Source organism: Corvus kubaryi, unplaced genomic scaffold (genome assembly GCF_017639235.1).
Source record: "Corvus kubaryi isolate FWS band 111438036 unplaced genomic scaffold, C.kubaryi_AGA036_p1.0 74, whole genome shotgun sequence".
NCBI lineage: Eukaryota > Metazoa > Chordata > Aves > Passeriformes > Corvidae > Corvus > Corvus kubaryi.
The window spans coordinates 13703997-13721490 of record NW_024582061.1 but is presented as its reverse complement, the minus strand read 5'-3'; the positions used below and the strand labels follow the sequence as shown (position 1 = coordinate 13721490).

Sequence of the window (17494 nt, the reverse complement as noted above, 5' to 3'; positions counted from 1 at the left end):
CTCTTGGGTATGTGTGGTAAGGTCTGATTAGCAGACATTTGTAAAGCATCTCAGTGATGGGAAGAGTACAATATGGCCTTATGATGTTGCACAGAGAGGGGGCTTAGGAGACCTGCGTTCTCTTCTCAGCTCCACTGCTGCCCTGCTGAGAGGTGCTACACGAATCACTTTGCTTTCTTACATCTCTGTTCTCCATCTCTGAAATACAGGTAACAATGTTCACCTCTCCTTTTTGTGGTATTTTGAGATCTAGAGATAAAAGCCATGAAAAAGCTAGGCATTATCCATGGCTGGAGGAGCTCAATATCATACCTCTCCCATCCTTCTCTTACTTTAGAGCTTTCCTCACACTTTTCCCATTCCCTATATTACACATCTCTCTTGTTGCAGCAGCCACCCTTCCCTCATATGGTTGCATGCACATGTCATAGCAGACATGACTGAGTCTGGAAAACATAATTCTGACCAGTGTCAGAATTCTGCCAGTGACTGCCTTAAATAGAAACTTGAGGCGACGGAGAGAGGCATGCCTCTGGAAAATTACTTGAGGATACTGATAGAGCAAGCACCTTTCCCTCTGCCATCATTCTTTAACAGTCAAAAGACATAAAAATTAACAAGACATCTGTTGGTAGAAAATAGTTGTCTCTCCCGTAGTTTAGAGAACAAGTCCTTCTGGTGGAAAATGACACCCTCAGGATTTTCAGATGTTGCATTCCACCAGTATTCAGCTGCACAGTGGTGGCCTTCCACTCCAGATTTCATCTTCAAGCTATACAGCATGTTGGTGTGTTATGTACACAGCTGGATTTGCAAATCCTTTCTCAAGTCTCACTCAGGCAAAAATGTCTTCAACGTCAGTGGGAGTTTTTCCAAAGCAAGGTTAAATAAGAATTGAAGGACATGCAGTCTGTAAGTGGTGTACGTATTAATGTAGGATACATTTTACAATTTGTTTGTTTTGGCTCATTTCGTTGCTCAAATCTATCAACAGCCACAAAGCAGCTGCGATCTGGGCTGAGAATTTCCACTTGCACCTTCAAGGTGCTTTAATAACGCTGCAATTTGACGCTGAGCAGGTGGGAGTGAGCTGGGGAGGACTGCTGTGACAGTGATTGCTGAGAGTGCCTGCAGCATCCCACTCCCTCACACCACACCATAGATTCCAATCTTTCCCTCACTGAAATTGCTTTTGTCACCTCTTTTCGAAATGGTGACCTTTTTTACCTCTGGGCAGCTAAGAAGTACACAACGGCTCTCAATTACATCCCTCAGTCACCAGCAGAAGAAAAGAGAAGACAAGTGAGCATCTGTGGCTGGCAAGGTGTGCTGTGTGAAACCCTCTGCCACAGCGGGGGCTCTGTGCTGGCTTGCTGGCTCCCTTGGCAGCTGGTGGCTGGGTGTGTGCTGCTGAGGATGTGCCTGCTCAGGGCCTGGGTAAGAGCTGATGAGCCACAAATGTATTGCCCACACACATCCAGGCACAGGAGAAACCGCATCATCATATTGAGAAAACATAAAAAGCAACAACTGATTAAGTAATTAACTGATTGCATCCACAATCCAGCAAAATGTTTAAGCATCTGAGAACAGAACTGGGAAAGTTCTTCCTTCACCAAATCGTCTTTCTCACTGAAGCAGGAAGCTTAGGGGGACAAGGCCAGGAGGAAGAACACTCTGAGAAGAATAACTACTTCATTTTGCTAGCTTTAGCAAAGTTTGCTATAGTTTTGACATTTTATTTAAAATAAAAGCGATCAGTAACACAAATAAAATGAAACATTGGATCCAAAGTGGAGGAGGAAGGCATGTGGTGTGTTCCAGTTGTTTTCCATGAACCGTGGGAAAGAAACTCGTTGTGATTTTAGGGAGATTGAATTACTTGGTTTGGATTTGTCAAAATAGCCAGTGTAGTGAAAAATATGTTGTTCACAATTTTCGCAAAGTTCTCCAGGGACTCAGTCAGATTGAGTGTGGCCTTAAAATTCAGTGTGTATTTATGTCTTGAGTGAAAAGGGCCTGAGCAGAAAATTACATTTATTCATTTGTCCTGTGAGATGGAAGACCAGTATACACAGTGAGCCTCTTCTCACAACTGCATCACCGATAGTAAAGTCTGTTGGAAATGACTCGTCCTTTAATGGGAGCTTCCTCTCTATGGACCTCCACGTCCATAGTGGAGGCACCATAGTGGTGCCTGCTTATCTTTCTTTGCAGTACAGTTTGTGTAATTAGCCATTGACCAAGACCTAGTTCCAGCAGATTATCTGTGTGTGAACCCATATATACTGTATGTACAGATATGTATGTAATCCGATAATCCTCGCACAAGTCTTGTTTTCAGTCTAATTACTCTTCTGGCACTACTGTGTGCACACCTCATTTGAGCATCCTGTACTCATTTACCTCTTTGTCCAGACCGTAGCCGTCCTTTTGCCTTTCTCTTTCCTTCCACTCACATCAATCACTCTGAAGAGGCAAGTAAATAATCTCTTGTTACTCAGTTTTGTACAATCAAGTCTACTCCTTCCTTTCCGCTTTGTTTTGTCCCTGCAATCCCAGTTCCATATTTTCCCTTAATTGTCTCTTCCCAATTACTTATTTTTCCTTGCTAGTTTGCTCTCTTGACTCACAGAGGTTATACTTGAGCTGCTATAGGTGCTTACACTGCTATCTCCAAAAAGGGTGGAAAGAAATTGAATTCTTTTTATGGTTAGTATCCTGTTACCCCTGTTTAAATCAGTGGGAGAGTGTTACTAAAATAACAGCAGCATTTGGCTGTTTCTCTTCAGGAATCTCTCAATTTACCAAAGTTTGTATGGGGCTTTGAAGATACAAATCACTTCATAAGTGTTTAGCAGTCATTATTATTATTAGCATAATTAATTTCAAAATGCCGGAGGTAGGATTTTAGAAGATACAGCACCTTCCACAATCCTATATAATTTTAAACCCCATATTGTGACTGCTGGAGTTTTTTTTTTCCAGCATAGATAGCTGCACACTAGTGACTGGGTAGGTTAGCCACTCATCTCCAAAAGAGGCCAAGAATAGGGATAGATTTTTGGTGATGATTCCAAAGGGCATTAAGGATTATAAGCATCTTTGTGAATCTGGCACTGCTTTCTAATAATCTCTGGAGAATTATTTCACTGCCAGTTTTTTTAATACAGAAGGGTTTTGTTTTTCCTGGTCCCCAGGCGAGATACCTGAAAGTGATGCAACCTGTTTACAGTTTTGAAGTGCAGCATACAAAGGACCGTACATTACTTGTGACCCTAGTGCCATCCTAATAATTCAGTCTTCCTGCACTGCCCTGAACAGGGAGTCAGGAAAGCTGAACACCTCTGATTCTGCTGTTACAAGCCATACAAATATGTCCAAATGAAAACTCCTAGGCTATGATTTTATATTCCTGTTTTTAGCAGTGGCTTAGAATGTTATGAGAATTTCTGGGATGGAAACATTACGTCATGTTGTAATTTTGCAATATTTGATGCTCAAATCCCTTCACTTTCAGCATGTGAGTCATCCCTCTGAATTCAATGTACCTTACTTTACAAATTGGCAGGACATTGGTTTTGTCCCTTCTGCTGCATATCTATCTCAGCGTTGTAATACAGATACCTGCTATGCCTTTGGTTCGTTAATTAATCTGTGAATCTGCAGAAAGAGCTTGTCTCATTGATTTTTGGAGAAGTGGTAAAATAAGTGGGCGAGAGAGTCATTGACCCTGGCACTAATGGGGTGCATTCAAGCTGTGCTAGGAAGAGACCTGCTGTGACCTAAACAAGATTAACAAAATATAAAAGGATCTTTTTCTGTAAATCAAATTGATTATGTTTCTGAGGATCACAGGAGTACTTCCCACAATGTAGAATTTATAGCAGAAAGCCTTTATGTAATATTGTACTTATTAAGGTAATTATGCATCTTGGTTCCTGCCGTAGTAATAACTGTAATTAATAAAACGGAACATCTATCCAGAGCTGCAGGTGTCTCTCATGCAAATTACAAAATTGCCTATAAAACAGATCGTGAATATCACCATGGTGGGGAAATAGCTAATTTTAAGGACCTTGTCTGAGCTGCAGATTTCCACACCAATTTTAGAGCACCAACCGATGCAGCTGCTTGGTTGCTAGGAATAAGACACAGCACTTGCAGTGCAGATGAACTGACAGGGTACTGTGTAATTGTTTCGCACATTAGCATGAGGTACTGTCTTCACACTATCCTTCACCAACTAGGTGTGTTTAAGCATTGAGCTCTGGGAGGCGTGCTGGAAATAGTTCTAGAAATTGCCTCCAACGGCAGGCATCATCCTGAAAATGATGATGTGAGCTGTAACCTCATGTCCTTATTTTTGAACATTTCATCTAGCAGGTAATATTTTGTTGCCTCGCCAGGATGTTTTCTATCTAATTGCCTCCCCACATCCCTGCCGTTTATATCTGTTTCAGGTACCACGTCTGGACGAAAGGGCACGCGCCAACAAATTTTGCCAAGTGGCGAACAGCCACCACCCCCTACCGCGTGGAGTGGGAAGCAGACTTTGAGCCATACGTCGTCGTGAGGAAGGACTGCCCGGAGTATGACAGGCGCTTTGTTGGATTTGGCTGGAACAAAGTAGCTCACATCATGGAACTGGATGCACAGGTGAGGAGATGACACGCGAGTATCTCACCCAGGGCTCTGCAGCAGGGTTGTTACGAGATCTGTGTCCTGTACGAAGGTGTCGTGCTTTGTATCACCAGAGTGTTCATCTGGCCTTGCTGAGCTCCTTAATGAGTGCTTCTTCAGTTGGGAACACTCAGTTGAATGCTTGTCAAGTATTAAATGAAGAACCCAAGTCTGAGTTAATTTATTTGTCAGTTCTAAGAAATTCATTGTTTTGCAGAGGCACAACCCTGTACTGCTCACCTCCTGACCAGAGCACTGCAGCAGTTGTTGCCAATCCCATCACTTATTAGGGAGCGTGTAGACCTTGCTGGATTTTTTTCAGTTAAATAGAGGTTTATGAGTCCCGAATGCTAATTTAGAATTTGAAAACCAATCTTGAGTTGAATTCAAGGCAAGCATCTTTAATTTCTGGCTGGGATTTACAGCACATTTCTACAAAGCCAAAGTCTTTACATTTCCAAAGTCTGGGGCTGTGGAGCAGACCCTAAATGATCCAGGTACTTGAACCTTGGGCTACCTGCTTCTTGGATCTGTGACTTGGGATGAAGCTGCTGGGCAGAATTTATGAGAATAAGGATGCAGAGAAAGCTCAGGAGTCCCAGACTGGCACCAGAGCTCTCAGAGTTGCCAAGGTCCTTCCTGCCAAGCTAGATCTTTGAGGCTGGCAGTGACTATGGCTCCATGGGAGCCCAATGCTGCTGCTCACTGAAATGGCAGGATTTGCATCGCCCTGCTGTTCTTGGATGGGGAGCTACCCACTGTCCTAATCAGCAAGGTCTGGGTCATGGCATTTCTTTTTAGTTTGGGTTTGTTGTAGTTTTTTTCAGTTTGGTTTCAAACCCAGTGTTTGAACTAGTAGCATATCATGCTAACCAGAAAAATAGGTTTTGATGATCTGTATCCTCCTGTGATAGCTTCTGCTGTGAATCCAGAACACAGAGGATCCTTCTCTGCTCAAGTCTTACCAGCTTATGTGAAACACAGCAGCGCAAGGCTGAGAGCAAGTTAGTGGGAGACTGTGTCTCTGGGGTGTGGCCTACAGTGTATTTGTGTGCAGGCATTTATGGGAGGAATATTTTCTGCCTCTGCTTACAAAACCACATGGTCACCTTGGGCTGGCAGCCGCTGTTTGCCCTCTGTTTGCCGAGGGCATTCCCAACGAATTTGTACCTACTTGTGTTGAGAAAAAATTATTACAGACTAGAAAAAAAGTATCCGTTATATTAATGTTAATAATCCGGTGCTCTGTTATAGCACTGTAATTTTCCAGTGCATTTTCCAAGCACTAATCAATTAACCATCAGTTGTGGAGAGTGCCAGGATAATGGTTTATTATTTGTTAATATGGGTAACAAGGCTTATGTTCCCAGTGGCAGCTCTTATGTAGCACTCAGGATTTAACTCTTCTGTTCAGAGGTATCTGCCCAGCACAGAGATTCACACATGGGAAATGGAAACATTTTTCAATGTTGATCATAGCACAATTATTTTAAATGACCATTAGGTTGGAATTAACTCTAGAAAATTGTTTTTCTTGCTCTTCCAGCCTTGAATACATTATCACATTCAAAAGAAGTTTCATTTTCCTCTGTAGCAGCATGGATATTGGCAGGTTCTCCCACAAAATGAGCCTGGAGGAGACATGGGATGGCACAGCTACTTCCCCTGTGGCATTCCTGTGCTTTGGGGTGTGCACAGATCAGGTTGCTGCCAGCTGCTGGGCTGGCTTCATTACCAGCAGGCAGAGCAGCTTCTCAGTTATTTCACTGCTCCTCACAACTGCAGAGTCTGTCGAGAGGTCTGTTGCAGACCCCTTTCCAAGAGCTGTGCCACTACTGTCCCTCAGAGCAGGACATGGCATGGAGATAATCGTCACTGTGGTGCTGGGAGCATGCGGGCGTCCGCTGAGCTGGATGCTGTGCAAATACACAGATAATGCCAGTCTCCATCTAAAGAATTGGTCATGCAGCAGGTGGGAACAGAGGTGCATTGCCTTCTCAACAAAAGTTTCCATGTCGTAGGGAGAGGTCATTAGGAAACCTTTCCCTACTTTTCCAGTGACTATGGAACTAGACCATGAGCATCCCATTTTCCAGGACCCTAGCCCAGTATATTTCAAAGGGGATTATTAGCGGCAGAATCACAATTTTTTTTAAGACTTTTTGTGCCTGAAGGCCGTTCAGAGGGATGGGAATGCTGCTGTGCTCTACAGTTTGTGCTGCAGAGTGTAGGCAGTCCCTGACCTGCAATATTACCGACTTGAGATGCAAACAGAGAACAAAGAAAAGATTGTATGAGGGGGATGCATCTTCCTCTGCAGCTCCAGCCCGTAGTTTTAAGGTCTCTTGGAGACATTTTCTGTAGTTTGTAGTTTATAGCTCTCCTCACTCCATGGTGCCAGCCTTTGTTTTTGCATTTGGTTCCCCATTAGTCCTAAGCATCTTCCAGCTAAACAAATTCTGCCTGTGAGCATCAGACCATTTTCCTCTTGCTGTACATTTTTCACTCCAGACAGAAGCTCAGAGGACCCCCTTCCCATGTATGACAACACTGTAAATTGGCACAAAGATTTACCACTTTAGCACTGTCAGGGAACAGGCACTCATAAGGAGGAAGGAGCTGCATCTGCACTCAGCTATCCAGCACATGCTGCTGCTTCATGGGTGTCTCTGGGGAGGCACTGCAGCCTGAACTATACTTTGGGCTCACCAGTACCGCTGCCTGAGTTGCAAAATGGTTCCACATTGCCCCTGTTCATTTCTTGTCCATCCTAATTGGCTTCATTTTTGGCTCTATAGCTCAAATATTTGTTTTCTGGTAGCATTGTAACCCAGCAGCTTTCAGTCTCCTCTGGCTTCATCACAGGTGGTTAGGTAAAAAAAGACTTGCAGGTGAAACACTCAGGTTTACCAGCACAAACACAAGTGTGTTTTTTCCCCATAAATCTCTTTCCCTACTGAAATATTTAGAAGTATTCTGCCTCTGCTGCAGATACTCTTTGTCTCTGCACAGACTCCTAAATCTACAAGTGACAGGACCTGGCAAACCAGGGGAAGTTAGGCACCTCTTCCTGTAACGCCAGCAGCAGCTGTAGACAGAAACTGTGTGAGAAAATAGGAAATTTTCCTGTGGAGGCTTCAAAGTTTCTTTGTAATTTGCATCCAATACAACTCAGGTTTTTTGAAATTCCATATGAAAAAAGGAATGCTTGGCTACAGAATAATGAGGTTCACATTCCTTACCCAGTTCCTTGCAGAAGATACCTGTTTGTTGCATATCCTACACTAATGAACTTTCAGCTTGTAATAGGAATCAGGCTTTTTCTGGCTTTGCTCTAATGATCATACACTTACCTATAAAAATTGAAAGAATCTAACAGGAATAATTGAGACTTCAAGTAGCCATCATTTTTTTAACAAAAAAAATTGTCAAAGAACTTGGTCAGATACAAACAGAATTAGTGAAGTGGTTTTACAGGAGGAGGAGAGTTAGCACAGTATCTCAAACTTTGTGAAGGAGATCTTAATTTGCGTAAAACCATCTCAAAGCATATGGAATTAGCAGCTTCATTTTCACACATCGCCTATAAATGATATCATATTCTCCCCTTATTTCAGGTTTATAAATAGTTTTGGACAGTTTTCTCTCTGTAAGTATATTAGTCTATAGGTAAAGCAACATATGCCGTGCAGTTTTGCCTTTGTAAATGTGGCTTATTCCAGGATCCCAAGCAAGATAATTTGTAGGGGCAAAGCCGTGTTTTTGCATGGACACTTGAGACTTACGCTGTGTAGTCACAGCTGTGTTGTTGCAAGCACACTGCTGAAGAATCTGTGTGGCAGACATGGCTTCAGGCGTGCCTTTGGTACCATTTCCCCATTATTTGGCTTATGTGGAGTAAAATATTTTAAAACGGTTGGGTTTTTTTACCATGAGGATAGTAAAACACTGGGGGAGTTATCCAGAGGGGTGGTGGATGCCCCATCCCTGGAAAACACGCAAAGTGAGGTTGGATAGGGATCTGACAACTTGATCTAGTTGAAGATGTCCCTGCTCGCTGCAGGGAGGTTGGTCTAGATTATCTTTAAAGGTGCCTTCCAACCCAAACAATTCTATGATTTTTCAAAAAGAGAAAGTAGATCTTTCACAAAACCAAGAAAAAGCTGCTTGAAAGAAAAAGGCAGCTTATTTGAGATCCCTGATGGGTTTGTTGTTCCTGAGACACAAACTGTGCTGTTACATGGTGGAGCACGTTTGACTGTGGAGGTGCAGGAGGGCTGGGATCCGCCTCACAGCCCTGTCTTTGTCCCACAGGAGTACGAGTTCACGGTGCTGCCCAACGCCTACATGATCCACATGCCGCACGCGCCCAGCTTCGACATCACCAAGTTCCGCTCCAACAAGCAATACCGCATCTGTCTCAAGACGCTCAAGGAGGAGTTCCAGCAGGACATGTCGCGCCACTACGGCTTCGCAGCCCTCAAATATCTCACGGCCGAGAACAACAGTTAGCACCATGGAGCCCGTGTGTGGCCAACAGGGACACCGAGGCAAGAGCCGCTCAGCGTCTGGGGCCCGGTCTTCAAACTCCAAACTGAGAAATACTTTCTGGTTTTATATCATACTTGGCAGTTCTAACAGTAGAAATTTGAAGTGACATGTCTTCGGACTATGCTCATTCATCCCTTCCCTGACTACCCCAGGCCTGTCAGCTTTAGCATTCGTGAGGTGTTTGCGAGTGGGGCCGGCCGGGCGCCCTCCAAGCCACCGAAGGTGGGGACTGGGCAGGGGCTGGGATTGCACTCCGCTCTCTTGACTGCAGAGCACAGACAGACCTTCAGAATATAGGATTTCATGTTGCTATTTAATAATTTGACATGCTTTTTATCTGTAAAGGAAGATCTTCGGGTCGCTGTCCTGTGAATTTCAAATCTGCACTACTCTAAAAGGGAACTTTCACCTGTGAACTTTCACAGGGGCCCTGTTAACATGGATGACCTTGTTAATGCAGGATGAGCCAAAGGTCTGAATTAGCCTTGAAAACACAGGGGACGCTTATACAATACTGCACTCCTGAGAAGGTGTGTTACTGATTCAGTTGTATACATGATATCGGTTGGTCTTTTATTCTCAAATTAATTGTTTTATCAGGAAAATCCCCTATATCCCATCCTGCCTTTGCCCCACTCCTAAATGCTGCTCCTTTCCTTGCCAAGGAAATATCTCCCTTGTGTTTCTTTGCCATCTTCAGTTTGGTGGTCCAGTGAAGAAGATCAGTAGCTCTGCCAGAAAGTGAACAAAACTTGTCGGTTTAAGGTCTGTTTTCATCAGAGCAACTTGTTCACATGTGTCTCATAAGATAAAGGGCCCAGCTCTAACTCTTTATCTTTTTTAGGCAAGAATTGGATTTTACCTATAAGGCACATTGTACCAGGGGAATACTGATTTGTAGGCTCATTTCAGTGCTGCCCATCCGTGAAGGCACTGGGCCTTAGGCTTTAAGTGGACTTCTTTGCTGAACAGGGAATATAAACTAGTAAAAAGGCAACTAGCGTCCTTGGTGCTCTCCTGCTGCCTGCTGCAAGGTCTCAGAACTACTTCGTTAAAGGAGTTTATAATTAAAAGGAGCAGAACTGTTAGGAATAAACTCCCCATTGGACGGGGAGAAAAGAATATGTTGGGAATCTGAGTGAGTGTTTGCTTGAACGTGGACTGGTCAAGTTCACAGCATCGGTACACACAGGAGTTCGCTGGAGGGCGAACAGGAACCTAACAAGCAAAATGCAGAAAACAAGACACTGGACTTTTTGCCATTTTCTTTATCTTCAATATTAATGTTGTGTTTACATGGGAGGAAGAGATGAGGTGCACTACCCCTTGCAGGGCTATTTGTAATTTCTGTTGCAATGTTAATAGAGAAAGCAGAAACAACTCAGTGAGAAATGTGTCTGTCTCCCTACCCCAAACCCCAAGCAACCCCGTGTACCAATACCACTGCCTGAGCTGGGAAATGGATCTACATTGTGTTCTGCTCACGTTTTTCCATTTTGTTTTTCAGCCACTGGACCTTCTACTTTCCTCCCCACCTCATCCCTCTAGAGCTTGGTTTTATTTCTAACCTGACATTTTGTGAGAGCTTTCTGTTACGGTGGAAACCACGCAGTTAAACCAGACATTTAAACTACAAATATCAGTTCATCATTCTGTGTATATATAAGAAAAGCCAAAAAAGGCAATATCTTTGACAAGAAATAAAAAGGGGCGGGAGGCTGTGTGTAGTTTTCACTTTTTCCCCTGGGAGTGTTGGCTGCATAAGAATATATCACTGCATAATTTTCCAAAGAGCTTTTTTTTTTCTTCTTAATGGCTTTATGTAAAGATTTACATAAAAAGCTGGAGAGAGCTGGGAAGAAGTGAAATTAGTGCTCAGTTCTGGCTAAGATACATTCTTTTAAAAACATCAAAGTCTTAACTCCCCAGGTCCTGTATTACCATTAAAGGCACAGGTCACTGTGCTGATTGAGAATGAGAAGAACCCTGCAGCACAGAGACTGTTGATTAATTAGTGTGCAGAAAGATCCCAAAAGCTGACCTAAGAGAGGCTGACACTCATCGTACCTACATAAAATCTCCAGTCAGAACTTCAGTGTGGCCACCATTATGCTCCATATGTGTTAAAGATTTTCATTTCCAGATGTACATTTCCCCTTGGCTTAACAGCGTTGCCCAAGGATGGGCTGGATTGCCCTACAGCAGCATAACCTGTACATTATTTGGCTGTACCATTATCAGCATTCTCCTCATGATTCTCTTCTCAGTGGTCACATGATGAGGATGGGGAAGCAGGGAGGTAATAATTTGCTACTTGCCTGACTATACAGTGAGTCTTGGGACCTCCTGGGTAGGCTTAGGTGTGCTGGCTGGTGTAACCAGCTCAGAGATTGGTAGTAGGTACACAGAGTCCCTTTTTTGGTCCTTATAGACACTGTACTGACTTGTATCTGTCATGTCATGTTTGTGCTTCATAATTCGAGAGGTGTGGGGCTTGGGGGTTTTTAGCACATTTCAAACAATTTACCTGATAGCAAGTTAGGATTACTCATCTGTCTGTAACTGCCAGGGCTCCTCCAACACCGTGAAAAAATCCACCACCAACAACAAAAAAAATCCCTGACTCAGTTATAACACTGACTGTCTTCCAGTCCTCTGCTGTAGTAAGTATTTGCTAGGAACTTTGTTACTTAATTCTCAGTTTCCTCCTGAAATCTTCCAGAAATAGCAGATAAACTTGGTGACTTATTGCCTTTGATTTATTGATTTGTTCCACCAACTTCTCTCTTGAGTCTTCAATCTATGACCTCTCCTTATCTTTGATATTTGGAAAGTGTGAGTCTCTCATTTAGATACCACTCCAGCACCCTCTCGGTGAAGACTGATGCAAATAAATCATTTAGATTCTTGGCAATGTCCTTACTGTCTTTAATTGTTTCTTCTACTTGTTTGGGGTGGCCTGCCGGTTATCTCCACTTTCTGCTTTTGGTGTACTGAGCAAATGTTCATTTTCACTTTTAACTTCCTACTGTTTACTCTTCAGATTCCCTCTTAGCGTCCTCAAACTCCATCTTAACTATTACATACTTTCCTTTCAGCTTTACACAGTTTTATTTCCATTCTCTGAAGGTTTCCTATTTGGCCTGAATAACTTACAAAATTTCCCATTTAGTCATAGCAACATTTCCTTGTCTTTGTCTTCCATTCATCCAAGGGGTACCATACTCCACGGCTATGAATCAGCCCATTCTGTTTTAATCTGAGGATCTCAGTTTTTCTATTCCTTTTATTTAGAACCACTGATTCTTTAAAAAGAAAAAGAGGTTTTTGTTTTTAAATTTACATTGAATATCACCCTACTAGGTTTTGAGGGTATTTTTCTCTTTAACCTTTCTAAATGCTCACCTTTTCTTAATCAGGGGATTAGAAATAAAATATTACAAAAATTGGGCTCTTATCTTGACACATTTTGTTCTGTGTCTCCCTTTTCCCTCTCCACTACAAAACATTGACATTTAGGAGTCATTGCAAACTTTTCAAGTCCCAAAGCCTGAACTATGTATTTTCCAGCACCTTCTGACATCCCACCACATTTCAGACATAATTATTATTCCAAATAATAACCTGCTGCCTGGCACCTAGTCCTCCTATTTTTGTTTTCATGCTTCTCCCTATGATGTAACAGGCTCTGCAAGTTCAAGTTTTGGGCAAAACACTTACTTAATACCTTGTCATAAGCTTCTGATATGTTTCCATGATTTTTCCCTATTTTCGTAATAGAAAGATATACACACACACACATATGTATATATGTATACACGCCTTCAAAAGTTTGGCTATAGTTTCCATCCTATCATTTTCTAGCTAAGGATCATCTACCATTTGCCTACCTGGCAGACCTAGAAAATGTCTTTGTTTATCCTGGGTAGTTCTTAGTATCTGTCAGGTTTTTTTTCCTAGTAGTTCCTTCTAGCCTTGCTAGTTTCCTATGTGCACAGTCTGGTCCCACTTCACAATTTGCTGTTATTTTTCTGTTTGTAATCATCATCTTGGACTCCATGGCATAAAGGAATTAGCAGCTGTACCTGCAGTTCCATCGCCTTAGACTGAATATGACATATGCTCCCATTACTCCTGAAGTACTGATTTTTTATCTGGTTGGCTTCATGTGTTTTGTTGGTAAATCGTAAGCTGCATTTTCCTTTTACTGCAACAAGCAGAGGCACTTTGTAGTGTTATTTGCAGTAGCTGTTGCAGCGGAGTAAACCCTGTGTTAGAGGGAAAAGCACAAAAACCTCGTCAGAATCATAGCTGCTGTTTCTCTCCACAGGGGAAAATAAGGCCCTAGCACAGCTGAGCAGTTTTATAAATGCCCTGCACAAAGCACATTGCACATTATTTTCTAGTAGGCGTAATCATACATCGTCCAATTAAGTATGAAAAATACATTTTTAATGTTCTCATTTTTATGTGCAGTTCTACCCAAAAGATAATGCATTTCCTTCTCTGTCTTGCCAGTTTCCCCCATTACTCCAGCCTGCCTAATAGCCCCATCTGTTTTCGGCTGAGAAAGATTAATGACCAGAAGCACTGGGAGTCCTGGCAAATCAGCAGAGATATTACTCTTAGGCATTGCTCAGGACATTCCTTCCTACTCTGCCAGATACTGTATGGGTGTTCCTCAGGTTTCAGGGCAGCAGCAGCAGAACACAGCAAGCTCAGCAAGTGGGGTGGGTGTCATTATTTATGAACTTCAGCCAGGTCTAACACATTTAGTGGTGGGAGTGCTAGAAAGAGAATGCATCATTGTTAGCTCAAAACATATTTCAATGTTAGGGAAAAAAAACCAGCTGAGTTTCTGCAACTCCACTAAGTGAGACTGGAATAAATAAGTCACTAGTTGACAATGTCAGCCAATAATCAGGTATTTCCACTGCAGTATTGAAAATGCAGAAACATTGATAGCTCAATGAAGTCATTTTTACAGTAGTAATTAATAATGTATATTTAGATGGTGTGTTTACATCCAAACACTTAGGTGTATTGGGGATTATTTGAAGATTGTTACTTTGTTGCACGATATAAAATTGCTTGGGAAAGCTGCTGCTGGCTGTGCACAGCAAATTATGGCTCAGGAAATGCTTACAAACCTGGATTTAGAAAAACCTTGCTTTTATAGGAGTTTGGTTGTATCAGCAGTTATACATTCCCAAAACAGAACACAAAGTCCTTGAGAATTTCAAAAGGAGCTATGTATGCATCAGATGGCTGGAACATTTTCCTCTTACCCCTGCTTGGCAGTTGGGGTTTGTTTACAGAGTAGAATTATGGTGATGAGTTGAAAATAATAATCTGGGAATTAAAAAGCCAGCCAAATATTTATTTATATGTTCAGTCATATGAACATATTTGTTCAGACATGTTAGTGAATGCTTCAGTGGAAGTGTTAGCTCATTGAGGGTGTCAGGATGCAAACAATCTGAAGCCCAGGCTAAGAGTTGGATATCTGTTCAGTCATTTTGTGTAGTTTCCCCTCATATGGTGAGGACAGCTTCCTCACTCCCAGCAAGTTGCTGTTTCTGTAGGGTTAAAGTGTCTTAAACCTCTGCAATGTGAATTTGTGGAAGTCACTGCACAGGTAGCAAAGGCTGCATTTGAGAGCTCCATGGTCCATCGCCACAAGACACAAGATTTCATTCCAAATGAAACAGTTCTGACCTGAGGGTAATTGTCTGACCAGGGATTTAGACACCCTGCCCTCACCAGATATGTTCAAGAGGAGGTCCCCAAATACGTTAATACGTCAAGTAATTCAAGCCAAGCTTAGCCTATTTCTGAGTGTTATGGCAATATAATTGTGACTTGACAGATGTGTGAATTTTCAGCATTAACCATTATATCACAAGGCTTGTGATAAGGCTGCAGAATCAATCACGTGGAAGTTAAAGGATCTGAAATTTCAAGTTGCTGGTGTAGCTGGTGATTTGCTCATGCAACTTCTTTCTGTCCTCTCACACATACGTAGTAGGACGTAGTCTGTACACAATTCTTTGTTCAAGTTTTTTTGGAGGAATTCTCTCATTCTAAGCGCAGAGTGGATGATATGTGGGTGGATGAAGCAGCTGGTTGATACTTCTTTTTACTTCTCCTTTCATTGAGTTTTTCATAATATAGCAGCCTTGATTTTGAGCAAAGACAGACTTTTTTCCCCCCCAAAGGATAGGTATAAACTGTGATTTAGGAAAATCAATTATCCCCCGTGCTCTCAGGCTTTCTGAGCAGAACACGTGCAGTTCCGTTCTACAGGCTTTTCTCATGTGGAGGGGATCCTATGAAGCTGATGGAAATAACACATCCAGAGGCCTTGTGGCACTCACCCCCAGCCTACAAATTCTAGCAGCTGAACTTGCAAGAGTGATGAATCCCAGCTGTGTCCAAGTATGTCTGCTCCATCACTGGGAGCACTCTAAAGACTGTCAGCAGTCTGTCAGGTAAGCAAAGAAAAATGGAGTAAATGATTGGAGGTGGGTGTATGATGGGTTTGTTTTAAGTAGCCAGATTTTCAGAGGAATGATGAAGACCTAAGCATTTTGAAGTCTCTCGCAAGATCTGTTCATAGGATATGCTGGACTAAGCTCATTATGGGTTTGTGGCCTTTCTTACCCACCACTGGCCAGTGTGGCCCACCTGCAGTAAATTATATGGATTGTAAAATTCTTGGAAGTCAGTACTGAGATTAAACCGTTCTCAGCTCAAAGATGTTTAATTTGTTTCAGTTCTTTGGATTCCCACACTGATCCTTTGGTGCTTTTCAGAAAAAGGAAAGAAAGAAAAAAGATAATAACAGCTTGATAACAGTAGGAGTCTTGACTATCCAGCCTTTCTTAAATTGTCAGCACCGAGGTCAATGGTCGGGGCAAAGCTAGAGTTAGTGAGGTTCATAGAATTTCTTCTTTTGATCTGCCTGTGGAACTCTTTGTTCCAGTGGTGCTCTCCAGTGATGCTAAAAGGGAAGGAAGAGCTGTCCAGCGCAGATTGATCCATGAACTCCCCATCCAGTCAGACCTAACCACCAGCAGCAGGAAAGAAGCAGCACCACTGCTTTTGACTGTTTTTTAGATGGCAGTAGTGAGTTCAGTATGAAATCTGTTATTCTGATGATAGACTTTGCTGAGCTTTTCTGCATTTTAGATGTACACTTGCTGTGAGTGACAGAGGCCCCTTGGGTTTAGGAAAAGATGGGATTCAGCAGCTTGCTGGTGCAGAATGAGAACAAGAGATGTGTGTATTTTCCCTTGACACCTTGCCCGGTGTTCACTAATTATATTAGCACCAATTAATCCAGCTGACCTGAGACTCAGTGTTCAGGCCAGGCAGTAAGCTTCTGCTGTCTGTGTTGATAAGAGAATAGACAGATAAGTGAAATTATGTTTTCTGTCCATAACATCTATGAATATTTCCATATGGGTTCAAATGGCTCACGGAGAGTTTACATTTTGTATTTCTCACTGTTAAGGCTTATTCAAAGAACAGCAAAGGCAATTAGAAAAAAAAAAAAGCTACTGAGTACTGTGAGGACCCACAAGGATTTAACATTCTCAGAGTCATCAATATAGAGTATCCACCAAGTTAACCTGCCAGCTTTTGTCATGAATGCAGAGAATACAGGCACTATCATCATCTTCCTGTTTACACTTCATAGAGCAAAACAAAGGCATGTACTAAAAACAGCTCTGTGAATCAGATCACCCAAGACACAAATACTCTCTAAATTTTATTGCTTTCATTTCCATTTTCATAAGTGAAATTAAAAGTTTGCAAAATATTTTTTTTTTATTCATAGTGTTCAATTGAGATATTTATATTCACAGCTGAACATGAGCCAGCAGTGCCCTGGCAGCCAGGAGGGCCAGGCGTGTCCTGGGGGACATCAGGCACAGGATCACCAGCCGGGCAAGGGAGGGGATTGTCCTGCTCTGCTCTGCACTGGGGCAGCCTCACCTCGGGTGCTGGGGGCAGTTTTGGGTGCCAGAATATAAGAAGGATCTAAAGCTGTTAGAGACCATCCAGAAAGATGCTGAAGGGTTTAGAGGTGAAGCCATAGAAGATATGGCTGAGATCATTTGGCTTCTTCAGCCTGGAGAAGAAGAAACTTGAGGGGAGACCTCAGTGCAGTCTGTAACTTCCTCATGAAGGGAAGAGGAGGGGCAGACACTGATCTCTTCTCTGTGGTGCCCAGTGACAGGACCCCAGGGCATGG

The 17494-nt window shown here is 42.5% G+C and overlaps 1 protein-coding gene across 4 annotated transcripts in view; it reads left to right on the top strand.

The window, feature by feature from the left end:
- LARGE1 (LARGE xylosyl- and glucuronyltransferase 1) overlaps window positions 1–12152 on the top strand; it is a 265931-nt gene extending 253779 nt beyond the window's left edge. For all 4 annotated transcript variants that reach the window (XM_042051231.1, XM_042051230.1, XM_042051233.1 and 1 more), the window contains 2 exons: window positions 4464–4659; window positions 8998–12152. In XM_042051231.1, coding sequence (XP_041907165.1) covers window positions 4464–4659; window positions 8998–9195 — 394 coding nt within the window. In that variant the 3' untranslated portion in view covers window positions 9196–12152. The remainder of the gene's footprint in view (window positions 1–4463; window positions 4660–8997) is intronic.
- The last annotated feature ends 5342 nt before the right edge of the window (window positions 12153–17494 follow it).